The sequence below is a fragment of the Sinohyriopsis cumingii genome, chromosome 14 (assembly GCF_028554795.1).
Source record: "Sinohyriopsis cumingii isolate HCF-2022 chromosome 14, ASM2855479v2, whole genome shotgun sequence".
NCBI classification, from domain to species: Eukaryota; Metazoa; Mollusca; class Bivalvia; order Unionida; family Unionidae; genus Sinohyriopsis; species Sinohyriopsis cumingii.
The window spans coordinates 86,448,889-86,463,466 of NC_142974.1; the positions used below are offsets into that span (position 1 = coordinate 86,448,889).

General features: G+C 33.0%; 1 protein-coding gene across 2 annotated transcripts in view; it reads left to right on the forward strand.

Moving 5' to 3' along the window:
* Positions 1 to 12,229: 12,229 nt before the first annotated feature.
* Positions 12,230 to 14,578, forward strand: part of LOC149784310 (FYVE, RhoGEF and PH domain-containing protein 1-like) — a 107,265-nt gene continuing 104,916 nt past the window's right edge. For both annotated transcript variants that reach the window (XM_089932334.1, XM_089932333.1), the window contains exon 1: positions 12,230 to 12,316. In XM_089932334.1, coding sequence (XP_089788460.1) covers positions 12,314 to 12,316 — 3 coding nt within the window. In that variant the 5' untranslated portion in view covers positions 12,230 to 12,313. The remainder of the gene's footprint in view (positions 12,317 to 14,578) is intronic.

Sequence of the window (14,578 nt, forward strand, 5' to 3'; positions counted from 1 at the left end):
ATTTATTCGCTTTTTTGATAGGCACGACAGTTCCTGCGGTCATTAGATGCGATATTTGAATTATATGATGTTGGTAGGGCCAATAATAAGATGCCTACATGAAACGGTGGAGGTAATGAAGGGGCAATTAGCTATACATTTCCATTTTAGCTGTCACTGTGATGATGAAATTCAGAATATTGTGATAGGCATTCCCTTTATTTTTAGGAATGATATAACACAATTATGGGTACGTATTATGTGCTTGTATCATCTTCGGTGTTTCTTGAAATCTATTTCTCTGTGTGTCGATAATTGACATTAGTTAAATGTATTGTTTAGGGCTTCTACGTTTGCTCAATGTGGACAATTTGTTCCCTTTCGTTGTTGATTCGAAGATAGTTCCCAAAGCTGTCTGCTGGAAGTGTTTCCCCTTTTCTTATTCTGCTATTGTTTCGTATTTCGTATGTGTACCGCAGTTTCGAGCTTGTAAAGTTTCAGCTAATCCTTGTTTTCGTTGAGTACAATATTCGTTCGTTATTATCACCATTCCAGCTTCTTTGCCATTTCGTTTGAACGTTGTACTTAACTGAGCTATATAGTTCAAGTATGCTGTACTCGATGGTCCTGTAGGTTGGTTCCTGTAGCTTTAATCTATCCTGTTCGTCTGCTCTTGCGTTCCCTGGTATATTTATGTGGGATGCAATCTACACGAATTCTGCTAGTGTTGGTCATGTTCTAATTCTTTAAGTATAAGATTGATTTCTGAAATGAAGTTTGATATATTGTTGGAGTTGTTGGCTTGCAAGGACCTAAGTACGTTCAGTGAGTTACGGTTATGTTTCTTTTTAGTTCTATTGTCGTGGGTACATTTGACATCTTCGATATTTATCCGAATTCTGCAAAGTATATAAAGCAGTGATATGTGAATATGTTTACTTAAACAAAGTGTTCTGCCTGAAACTGTATGGATCCATCCGTTAATATTTTCCTGCACTAGGTATTTTTTCCTTTTAATACCGTGTGTTGTGGCGTTGAAGATGATTGTTCGAGTTTTGCATAGTCGCACGGCTGTGTCAATATATTGGATTAGTTCGGCTTGGATGCTGTCTATTCTCAGTGTTTTCATTAATTTCACCCCCGGCATTTGTGGTACCTGCCAACGGATCAAATGTATTTTACATATATATATCTTCCTGTATCGTCTTGGATTGAAATTCTTGTCGCGTATTTACGGGTGGATTCCTCTCTTCGTTCTTGTAGTGGTGGTTTGCCTGCTTTGAATTTTGAAATTCTTCGATTGATGTAAAATATCTTTGAACAGTCGAAAGGTTAAAGTGCTGTTAGGGGATGCCGAAAGCCAAACCGTAATGGTTCTAACCAAGTCGTCATTAAACGCATAGCGTCTCACGGAACATCCAGCTATCGATAACAAGGAAAATGACTTAAACTACCCGGGACGGCTTCGAGAGGAAAGTCATCTTCTCCCCGGAACAAAGACCAAAATATCAGCGGGCCATGGTCTTCGAATGTGATCTTGTCGTTAACAGCCGCAGTGCCTCCATTGACTTACTTTTATTTGCTCACTAATGACAAAAACATTCTAGCATTTCTAATGTATATTCATGCCGATTTAACTCAGATCCATGACTCCCGCTCACGCGGGAAACTGTTACTGTAAACGTGAATTCGTCAACAGTGCCAGGAACTCATTTCGGACCACTATTACACCACTACCTGCTTGCTGATTACAAATATGTAGTTCCTAATGCAGCAACGTCTGTATATGTAGACGGCTCTGTTCAGTATCCTGCCTGTAAATATTCAGGAAATCAGTAACGTGTAAATAAATAACTGAGCATTTGGTTAATCAGGTGTTTGCCGATATGTATGTCCAGTGTGCTTTGCAAAATCAATACATCATGTACGTATATGTATCTTTATAAAACAGCATCACAATAAACACAAACTAATTGTACTTAAATTGTCATATATTTTAAGTAATTAACTTTTTACCAACTGAATCATGTCATAATATTTCAAAATACGTTTCTTATTGTTTCTTTCTTTCAGGATTTAAAAGTAGTTTAAACACATTATTGGTTATATCATGACGCAGAAATGGGTTACTACGAGTTTTTGCAAAGAAGCTACAGAGGCATGGATGTTTATTGAACCAAAATCAATGTTTCTGCAAGGATATTGATATGATTATATGGTAATTAATCTTATTTGGTAAGCTTTATTTGCATTCACAAACACATGCTAATATATTTCTGAACAAAACCCGGCCCTCCTAGCGGTCGGAAGAAAAATCCCAAATGTTTCATTATTATACGTGACGCAAAATATACTCACCGCTCAGACCCCCCCTCTCTCTCTCTCTCTCTCTCTCTCTCTCTCTCTATATATATATATATATATATATATATATATATATATATATATATATATATATGTGTGTGTGTGTGTGTGTGTGTGTGTGTGTTTGGGTGTGTACGAATTTTTTCAATTCTTCGATCAGCCAGGATTAAATAATATTGATTTAAACATGTCTCAGGACATATACCGTTTCGGCAGTCAAATCGATTATAAATGATCATTAATAATCTGTTTTGAAACGATTATTTGTGAACAACTGAAAACTTTTGTCAAAACTAACTTATCGTCTAGAAATAAAATACACAGGCACATTCCTCGACATTAAAACAGACATTGGAGAAATACATAAAAATAAGTAATACATGGTTTTACAATGTTCCTAGGTAAATTATATCCGCGAGAAACATAGCTCATTAATCTATGTATTATACACGCAATTCGGCACTACTATGGACGCATCGTATAATTACAATTGTGGCACATTCCAGCTGTTTTTTTTTTCTTCTTCTTGAGGCATTATGTCTGTCTGACGCATTAAAGACATTGCTTTTTATGATAAATTTGATGATATTATTTACCTTTGAATGCATCATTAGCTTGAAACATGATTGTACCTACCAACAGGTTTTGAATTTTCATAAAACTCATTTAATTATTGGAAAATTAAACAAGCATCATGATGAAGGATGTTAAGAATGAAATAAATATCTAAAAATATTTGTCTCGACCAAGTTAGGTCAGATTTAAAATTTTCTTTTACGGGAAGTATAACTTTCTCGACAATTAGTTATTAATGCTGGACAATGCCTTGCTTTCATGTTTGATATATTCATGGTTATATATTAGCAAACATGTATTATTATCATTATTATTATTATTATTATTATTAAAAATGATCTGAAAAATATTCGGAATTAGGCAAGTGGTCACACTTCTCGACTTTATCTTCTTAAGTTCAAAATGTAGCAATTATACTGGAAAAAATATTCGGTATAATGCAACAGGTATGCTGAAATGTGTTAATTCCAATTTAATCGAATTATTATTTTTCTTTTCAGGATTATGTGTTTATTGCTGATAGTTTTTACAATCATAAGATTGGAAGACATTTTTAACTAAAACGGATTTAATTTTAAATTAAATACTAAAAGATGATGCATCAGACATTTGAAGTAAATAATGCAAACATTTCATATTGTTTGCTAATGCATTAGGAGAGAGTCACATATATATATATAATCCACATTTAAATGTACTTGTTTGTTTGTTGTTGTTTTTATTTGTTTCTTTATGGTTCATTTTGTTTCGTTTAGTTTTCTTCTGAGGGGAATGATTGTAGATAATGTATATCATATTTTTGCGGCATTTGTGCATCATACGATTGATTGAAAATTGTGCCATTGTATAGCTCATATAGACAGACATTCATGTAGTCCTACGATAAAGATATTTCAGAGGTGACCTAATCTGAGCAGGGACATTCAGATACTGTAATCGTGTAATTAATAACATGTCAATAGATTACACAATTCAACTACTCTAAACATGTCTCTCAATCAATATTGTATTATCCTCATGTCACGATAGACAACCCACAATTGTATTGGATTTAAAAGATGACAGAGGGAGATTTATACAGTTGTATGTGTTATGAGTGCATGATTAATTACTAGTAGAATCGCAGTTGTAGCAATTTTTAGGAACAAATATTGATGTTGTACTCAAACCTGTTTAATAGTGTGTACTATTTGTATATATATTTGTAATAAATAATAAAAGCAAAATAAAAATAAAAATAAATAATGCAGACAATTCAGATTAAGTAGACTGCGTAGGGACCAAGACTATACTGCGTGAATACATTTTCCGGGAAAACAAGAAAAGACCATAACATATTTTTCAATGATATCAAGATTATACAATTAGCTGATATGGTGCTTACGCTTAATGTCAACGTGCATATCAATGTAGGGATAATTCAAAGCATGTTGGGGACATCAACATGTCATCATGATTATCCATTCAGGCGGCATAGTGTCAACATGTTGTTTAAGACATTCTTCGTAAAAGACCTATCGGATGTACGACTGGCAACAATTAATTTAATTTATGACCAACTTGCTATCATAAGAAGACGTTTAGTGCAAACCTCATGTTAATATAACAATCCAATAAATAGGATTCGCAATACAAAGATGTTCAAAGCGACTGCTTTGGTGGCCACTATTAAAGTCAGATCTTCAAAATTTTCATTTCGAACTATCTAGCTGTCATAAGACGTCTTTAAGTAAAACTCCATGATAATATGACCATCCGTGACTTAGGTTCATCGATAGCACAAAACATTATAAGAAATATTTGTTAGTAAATACTCCTGTTGAAATGATCATATATGATGGAGGAATTGAGATAAAAATATTTTCCAGATGGTCAATGTGGCTGCCAGAAATGACGTCAGATCTACACCATGTTCATTTAATGCAAACTATTGCTAATAAGAAATATTTAGTGAAAACCGAATGTTGATCAGTGTCTAATTGAAGATTTTCATAATGGCCGCTGTGGCGACGATATTAGATGTATACACATCGCCATTTTCAACCAGACCATAGGATGAATCCATTTGCAAAGGCTCAAGATAATCCTCGAAGAAGTTCAGGAAAAGCATCAAAAACTAACTTTTGATAACTGAAGGGCAGGCGACGGACCATCCCATGAGCTCATTTGGTTACTGAACAGTGGAGCTGAAATGTAGAGTATATAAAAATGAACGACTAAATGTAATTAGAAGAGACATGACAAAGACATAAAGAAAAGAAAAAGAAAAAAGCTATCAAAGAAAGAAAAGAAAAAGAAAGAAAACTAACATTCAACAATTTAACTCAGCAAGAATCGTAAATAGTTTGCTTTACATTATTTGTAATACGGCGTGCTTGCTCAAGGAAGTTACGATGAGAAAGACTAAATATAAAAATGACAACAGTTGTGTGCCTTATATTGTGAATGGTACCATGTAAAAGCTTTTACAAAATGTTATTTGGCAGTAACTTGTTCAAGATGGACTTTACAGATTTACCTATTAATCTGCAAAGTGGAGAAGGGAACGGTTTTCATTATATTGAACTGATTAATATGTACAGGATGTATTGTTATGCTTTGTTATAACACAGTCGTGGATATTTTAATGGCGGTGGGGTGGTGCTGCTGATGATGATGATGCTGATGATGATGATGATCTTGATGATGATGATCATGATGATGAAGGTGGCGGTGGCTTGTACTAGCAATATTATTATTGCTAATAATACTTATGAACTTAACGGAGGAAATTCTTAAACTGCATGCACAAATACCAAATCACCTTGATAAATTTTCTTAATCAACTTTGAAATCATAACAAAAATGCTTACAATTATACAACATCAATCTTTGATATATCATTTTTTAATCCAATCATATTTTAGCTGCGTTTAAAGCGTATGTATGCATTTCTTTACGAGACGCAGATGGCCCACGTGTAACTGCACGACAACATGTTCAAGCAGACCTGAAAGACTAGATTATTCTGCCTATCGCAATATTTTAAGAACATTTCCATAAATCTTGGCAGTTTATTTTAAAGAGTGGTGTTCTCTATATATGCTAAATCACCTGTTAAATTATCAATCTTTCGCAATATGCCTAATTATGCAAAATGGAATTATCCATTGCTAAACACATCGATATTCTTCTTCTATTTATTAAATCGAAAATATATCATGTGTGAAATACTCGAATCCTGCTAGATCCTCTGAAATGCGTTATTCAGTATCAAAGTGATCGAGAATGCAGCTGAACAGACACACGAGAATTGTACTTCGTAAGCGGGGAATAAATATTTCAAAATCATACTATATTTTGAGCTAAATGGGTGTATGTATTGTTATGTATGGTACGGTGTAAAAAATACTGACCGAACGGGGACACACACATACACGAACATTTGAAGGATTTTACCGCTATGTAAGGCTGTGATAATCAATATTTACGTCATTTCGTGGGACACTGGCGTGTATTCTCAGAAACGTACACGTTTTGCTCCTTCTGAGACATCTCTCTCTCTCTCTCATACACACACACACACACACACACAAATACACACACGCACACATTTTTGGGAAACCTAAGAATGGGTGACAAAAGTGTTTTGCCATGGAAATGGAATGTATTTCATGTTGACAACTGTCTGGAGAGGAAGATCGGATGTACTATGTTTTGAATATATTAGTGTATGTTACAATTGATTTTTAGTTGATTTCTAAAAACAATGAAGAATTTGATATTTTAATAATCAAAACAGTGATATATATATATATATATATATATATATATATATATATATATATATATATATATACATATATATATATATATATATATATATATATATATATATATATATATATATATATATATATATATGTATATCTATATATCTATATATATCTATCTATCTATCTCTCTCTCTCTCTCTCTCTCTCTCTCTCTCTCTCTCTATATATATATATATATATATATATATATATATATATATATATATATATATATATATATGTAGGGACCGAAATTATGCATTCAAATTCAAGTACCATTCGTATTATCTAACTAAAGTTAAGTAAATTTATGCTGAATTTTTACGTTATTTTCAATTATACCGATGTAACATTTATTGTAATCTAATCTGAACTACTCGAAGATACATTTAATAAAATTAAACAAAAAATCTGCATATTAAAAAAAAATATGCAGAAATGGACAGTACATGAATTGTTATGTTTTGTCTGATCTCCTCGAATGCTCTCACAATAAGTGCAGTCCAACCGAACAGATACGAGCTTAATAAGCACGTGCCAAATCATGATATTAAACAACTATTTACAATTCCAATGCCTTCTTTTCATCTATTTCTACGTAAAGAATGAAATGTAACTAATTTATCAAATACGTGCAAATAAACAAAATTATCGAACATGATACAAAGACATACTTTTGATTGTTATATTACTTTAACATATTTATTATAGAATATTGACGTGAACTAGGTAACACGGTTAACCTCTACCCCGTCTCCGAACCACCCACATCTATCACACAACCTAATGCACAAGGATTAGTCCATATGTCACTGTTATTCTGAGTTTCTCATTATGGTCCAAATAAACACGTTCCGTGCCTTTTTTGAGGATACTTTTGGATTAGACATTTAAAGGTGATCTTTAAAATAATAGCATTCCTCTTTTTTATATTGCTCTCCACGTGTGACAGCTGAATACATTATCCTCAGTTAACCAGAGAGTTTGGCCCTACTATAAGGTATGTGTTTAATATAGACATTTAATTTTAGACAAGGGTAATCAACTCGGTGTCAGATAAAAGGACTTGTGACGCAAAAACAACATTTGCAATTATTTTGGTAGTTTCTCATTATGGTCCAAATAAACACGTTCCGTGTCTGTTTTGAGGATACTTTTGGATTAGACATTTAAAGATGATCTTTAAAATAATAACATTCCTCTTTTTTATATTGCTCTCCACGTGTGACAGCTGAATACATTATCCTCAGTTAACCAGAGAGTTTGGCCCTACTATAAGGTATGTGTTTAATATAGACATTTAATTTTAGACAAGGGTAATCAACTCGGTGTCAGATAAAAGGACTTGTGACGCAAAAACAACATTTGCAATTATTTTGGTAGTTGATATTAGGTGCAAGGTTTACAGAACTTGTTGGGCCAAAATAAAATTAAATGCATAGTTTAAATGCCAAACGTAGCTGATATTGCTGGGGAAAATGACGATATTAACGCAAGAAAAAATCATTAAGAAAAAAAATGCAAACGTACGGTCTTGAGGGGATTCCGATACCCTGTGATTTCGAGTTTTGATGAGTCTGTCTGTCTGTCTGTTTGCATGTCTGTCTCTGCCTCTGTCTCTATCTCTCTCTCTTTATATATAAATATATGCATATATATATATATATATATATATATATATATATATATATATATATATATATATATACATATATATATAAAGAGAGAGAGAGTTAATACAAAACATTTAAATAGGAGTTCTTCTAGTTTCTTAATTTTTTACAAAGAATACCAACAATTATGCTTGAAAGGAGTAAACAAATAAGAACATTAATTTTTTTGTAGTTCTTTGGATTTAATGCCATTTTCAGCACATGAATAACTATGCTTCGGCCACGCGGTGCCCCGAAGGAAATTGAGAAAATGTATTCACACTGATGGCAATGTTTCGCAGAATTTACAAGCGCGTGAGGACACACATACACACGGGCGCGCGCACACACACACTCATACATGAACAACTGCTATGCTAGTTGTAGAGTACATGTACTTCAATATATAACTATAACAAGATACATCAGTTTCACCCTTTTAATGTATTATCACACCTATATTAGCAGAATACACTATAAGCGTGATTTAACATTATCTTAGTGTCTCTTATTTGGTGCTTAGTTAGCATTTTAAAGGAAAGGCACAAATGCAAATACAAGGATACTTTTAGTTTACATTTTGTTGTGGGAATGAATTTTATTCTGTAATTAATTTATGCAGTAATATAACATATATAATAACTTGTATTTTTGCACTTTTGTGACAGATATCAAGTATTTATACGCGATGCAAAATGTCTGGCGATGCCCAGCGTGTAGAAACTTTACTGCCTAATGGTAATATTGATACTAACTGTAAAATTAGTTACTTGCAGTAGTACAAAACAAGAAGAATGATACACTAAGAAGAAGATTTTATCACTGCACTTAGGCTGTTAACATTGATATTCTTCCTTAGTCGTCCGATACAGTCTCTGCACAATGACAACACAGGCTTTTTCTGAGATAAAATAGTCCACATTCATAGAAACACGAGTACAGGTGGATTGGAAATTAAGCTGGGTCCATATTAGCTCGCACATGGCCATGTAGCTCACTTCTACCTAGGCCTCAGTGGAGCTGCTCTATGGGGCAATCAACGTTCAGGCGGTGGTTCACAAATATGAAATTGTATTGATCGAAAATTAATCTTGATGGTCTGGTGGAGAAAAAATATATCATTTGCAAAATAATGCATTGTTTTATATTACGTCTAAATTAATATGCCTAAAGGATATAAGTGATAAAGTGGACCAAATATAATGAACTCTATTTGAATTTGAAAGACTTGTAATTCTGTACATGTATTCTTGTACTCTTCAATCGAATCTGTCTGTAAGTTTACCTATTTTTGTCTATCGCTCTGTGCTCAATTTGGATTTATGATGTATTTTCTGAAACGTAGAAGCATTTCATATTTTCGCACGTATTTACGTGAACATTGACTCATCCGTAAATGATTAAATCAAATTTGTTTAAAAATTAGTTGGGTCTCTTATAAAGCGACACATCTATAGTTTTTGCATATTCGTCTTTAAAATAATTTATATTCGAGATCATATATATTCTCTTTATAAATATACGAAAACCTTATGTGCCAAAAATTTCTCAGAAATAACAAAAAACTGATTAATCAAAGGTGAATCGAATTTGTGAAAGCTATTCTACTGAAAATGCATGCACATTAATTCAAAAGAAGTAATAGGAAATGGACTCTACAGGAATCACAGTCACACTGCGTCTTATACCATGGACTCTTCAAGAACACAAATATCACGTGGTCTTATACCATGGACTTTATAAGAAGTCAGACTTTATACTGTTGACACGACATGAACTAGAGTCAGATGATGGTTTATGTTATGGACTCTAGAGAAGCCGCAGACAAAATGGATCATATACCATGAACTGTACAGGAACCCCCATCACACGGTGTAATACGCCATGAACTATACAGGAACTCAGTTTCATGGGGATTTTATACCGTTGAATTTAACGAAGCCCCCGTCACATAGGACTTTATAACATGAACTGAACAAAACTTCAGTCATATGGAGTTTTATACAATGCACTCTACATTGATCACAATCTCACAATGATTTGATAATATGGACTCTACAAGCGCTCCGGTCTCACCGGTTATTACACCATGGACTCAACTCACTTTAGGTTCTCAGCTTAGTAACATGAAATGCAAATGAATTCTCGTCGCTGTCTACCTTAATCTCCTTATATCCCCAGCGGCAAGATATACCAATTTGACCAAAAATTGCTGCACTTCTTTCAATTTACAAATGTGTGTTGGTATGCTTGAATACTTTCAAATATATAGCAATAAAACAGTAAATTAACATCTAAAATTGCAGATATCAATCTTATTGAATATGTCAAGTGGTAAAAGTTGTTCCTGGTTGGTGTAAAAATCGGATTTACGGACTGAACATCTATATAGAGTGCCATATCGGACATGTTATATTAGATGGGTATTAAGTCACAGGTTTAACATCATCGGCACCAGCAATCTTTGATTATTCATTTTAAAAAATTCAAACATTCAAAGCAAAATGTATCATCATCATTAGCTGCAGCAGCATTAAGATCATTTTAGTGTTAGTGTTATTAGTGTCATTATTATTATTATTATTATTATTATTTTCTAAGAGCTGCAGTTGAAATAGCTAATCTTGTCAAAGACGATATATGTGCAATAAGACTTCACCCCAGCTTCAAATTAAAAGCAAAGTAGAGATATATAGAAAAAGAAAGCAAGGTGATGCCATTTGAAGCCAATGATGGAAAAGGATGAGCAGATATCATGAATGTGATGCATTGGCTGAATATTCCCTGCAGGCAATAAAAAGGAAGAAATTTGGTGCAAAGGATTACGAACAAACTTGAAATAATTTTATTTCATTAAATAATAAAATGGTTATCTATTTAGGGTAATATATGCTACCTTACCATTGTATATGAATGACCTGTCAATATCACACCAGCCAAAAGGGTCACCTGATCACTAATGCAAAGCAACCATTCTCTATGAGTTCTTATTATACTAGAAATGAGTTCATTTTCTCTATTGGCATCCAGGGGTGGTTGCGTTACGAAATATGTACACGTGTGCTATAAAATAAACTATCATGAAGGTATGCTATCCAGAAATGATAAAACACCGTAGGAAGAGAAACAGAATATTATTATACTGCTGAATATGCATGTATAAATGTGTATCACTGTAACACTAGTCTAAAATAATCTTGTCAATAATATGTTTCATATAAGGTCCTGGAATTTAAGAATGTACGGGTATGCATGTGTGGTGTACTTCTTGGACGGGAAATTATAAAAAAGGAATGTAGGAACGACTTAGCTATTTGTAAATTCGGTATCGTCATTATTGTTAACGCCGTTATTATTATCGCCATTGTCATCGTCCTTGTCGTCATGAGACAGATCTATTGTGAAATTAATGAAGACGATGAGAAAGGAAACTTTTAGGGCGTGATAAATTAAATAAAGGTTGATGTGGAAAGGGCGTGTGTTGGCAGGCACGGAACAACCACAGCTACCATACAAATTCGGCTCAATGACTATTCGTAGCTATTACGATAATTATGTGCTATCTCTTACCCATGAAAGTAGTTATTATTGTATTCACAGTTTCAATACACTAGTTACAATACATAAACACAATATAAATGCTGAAACTTCTGAACAAATTATATTTGCGTACTAAAAGAAAACATTATTGACAGAGTTTAAAAAGTCTCAACCAAAAAATCAATCAGAAATTTAATGCACTAAGGTACCGTCCTGCTTTTTATGTGTATCCTGTTGGAAACACAGGTTATATGAATGCTGATAAAGTCACGTGTATTGATTTAAATTTACAGGTGCGCAGTTACCTGATTTGTTAACATCGTGATGACATTCTATCCTCAGTGGGATTATAATATATAAGGATCCGGCTTTGGTGGTGAATTTAGCAATGATTGGGTTCTGACCTTTATGGTAAGATAGATTTATGAGGCCAGATTGTCATTATTAATGTAGGCAAGAAAACCTGGCACAAGTAATGTTAAAAATGTATATATTATTGAATGGTGAGCTCTCTATACGGCCATCGGAACATGTAATTATATGACTTCACATAGAAGCTAGCAAGAGGGCAATATGATTTTGAGTATACCAATAAGGATTTGTTTTCTTGATTTTGTTTATTTCTGTGTCTAAGCTTGAAGTCTGATTATGGAGCAGCAGTTGCATCCAAAGTCAGATAGTCACTTGGGGTTTGCAATCAACACACATCTATCGCGGATTTATTCATTGTTTTCAAATATGAGTATGCGTCAGCTGTTAAAATCGTTAAGTTATTGGCATTATTATATCAAAGCTGGTATTTTTGACCTAAACAAATTTTACTGTTTGTGATAATATATAGCATGTATGGGTGACACTTAATATCGAATAGAAACCGGTGATGTAAGATAAGTCAATGGCCATTTGCTCGAATTACGTGGACAAATATTTGCAATGGCCTAATATTTCAGACCTATATATTGCTGGTCGTTTGTTTTATGTACTATTTATAATACCCCCTCATTGAATAAATGCCACTTATTTTACCACTGTGGCCTTATCATTGTTCTACAGGGAAATATAAATGTATCTTATCATGGAGTAATGAATACAGATTTCTTATCTATCGGAATATTTGGCACCTTCTGTATTAGTGTTTTAAGCATTCAAAGCAAATTATTACATTGGTGGACTACACATGACTAGGAAAGTGCATGGTCATTCCACCCACCACACATCAAACAAATAATTGTTTATTCTTTATATGCGCGCTACATTTTCATTTAGTTTCTTACTTATCTCTGCAAAACAAAAGTTTGCCTTGGATGTACGTTGGCGTAGTAATTTGCCAAAAAACATACATTTTAATAAAATTCTCACAGATAAAGAAAGCAACTCTATTCGGTCCACTTCCATTATTGCTATTGTTTGAGTGATAATGTAATTCATATAGATCTTGAGACTAAAATGTAGGTTGACGCATTTCCATATTCAGGGTTATTATCTGTCTTGCAAATATCCGAGGGGTCTGAATATCAGCTAATATGAGTTTTCGACCCATTGTATTACGCCACCTAGTTGCAAAGGATGTTGTCATTTAACCTTGAACACACCGAATTGTTTACCTCAGAATAAAGCGAAATAACAACAGGGTGTAAATAATAATAATAATATAAAACTAAATCTAGTCTTACGTTCTTTGTCTTTCGAACCTCGTGAGAATATTTGGAGTTGACATCAAACGTGTTGCAGCACGGTTTGATGTTTATAAATATTGTTGTACATTTATACATGTAGATACCAGTTTTGTTTATCGTCTACGAAAAATAGAACATAATGAATATGCATACCAATCAAACAAATAATATATAGCCTGTGTATTAGAATTATACTTTTCATGTATTTTTACATGAATATACATATACACACTTGTTAGCAGACTATGTGAACATACCTTTTTCAATCTCATGACTATTTTTGTGTATGTAAGGTGTGTATTTGTGATTTGTGTTTATGTGAGAAAGAGGCAGATAGACATGTATTCAACAATTAAGAGAGAATAAGAAAGGAGGGGTTGACGTTGACAGTCGTTGGAGGTACGTGTAATAATGCCCAGTATCGAATGTTGCAAGTTTAAATTTCCTTGTACTAGAATAATACACGTTTATGTAGTCATTTTCATCACGAGTTTAAATGAAATTTGTAGAACCTTTGTTTTACGTTTGAGGTTAATTTATATCGTCAAGTTCCAAATTTATGTTATCGTTTGTTAGTTTGTATATATATATATATATATATATATATATATATATATATATATATATATATATATATATATACGTATAAAGTTGTATTTTGTGATCGACATTTGTCCTTAAATGAGGGTCGGATTTTGAACTTTTATGACAAATATAATGTTTAAAAAACAAATTGTCTTGGATTTATGTTGGAAAAACATGGCCTACCGGATTTGTGTCAGGATGTTTGTTAAATTTAAGTAAACAGACCTGACCTTACCAATTTAATGAAAATTTCATTGGAAAGTCCCTACGTCCATAAGATTGTGCTGTGTTATAGGAACGGTGACAGCCTGTATAAAAGGAAGAACGGGTGGGCAATTATTCAGTCCTATATTAGTATCAATCTTTGTGGAATAACTTTTATTTGTGCTTAGATATAATTTAAGATGTATTA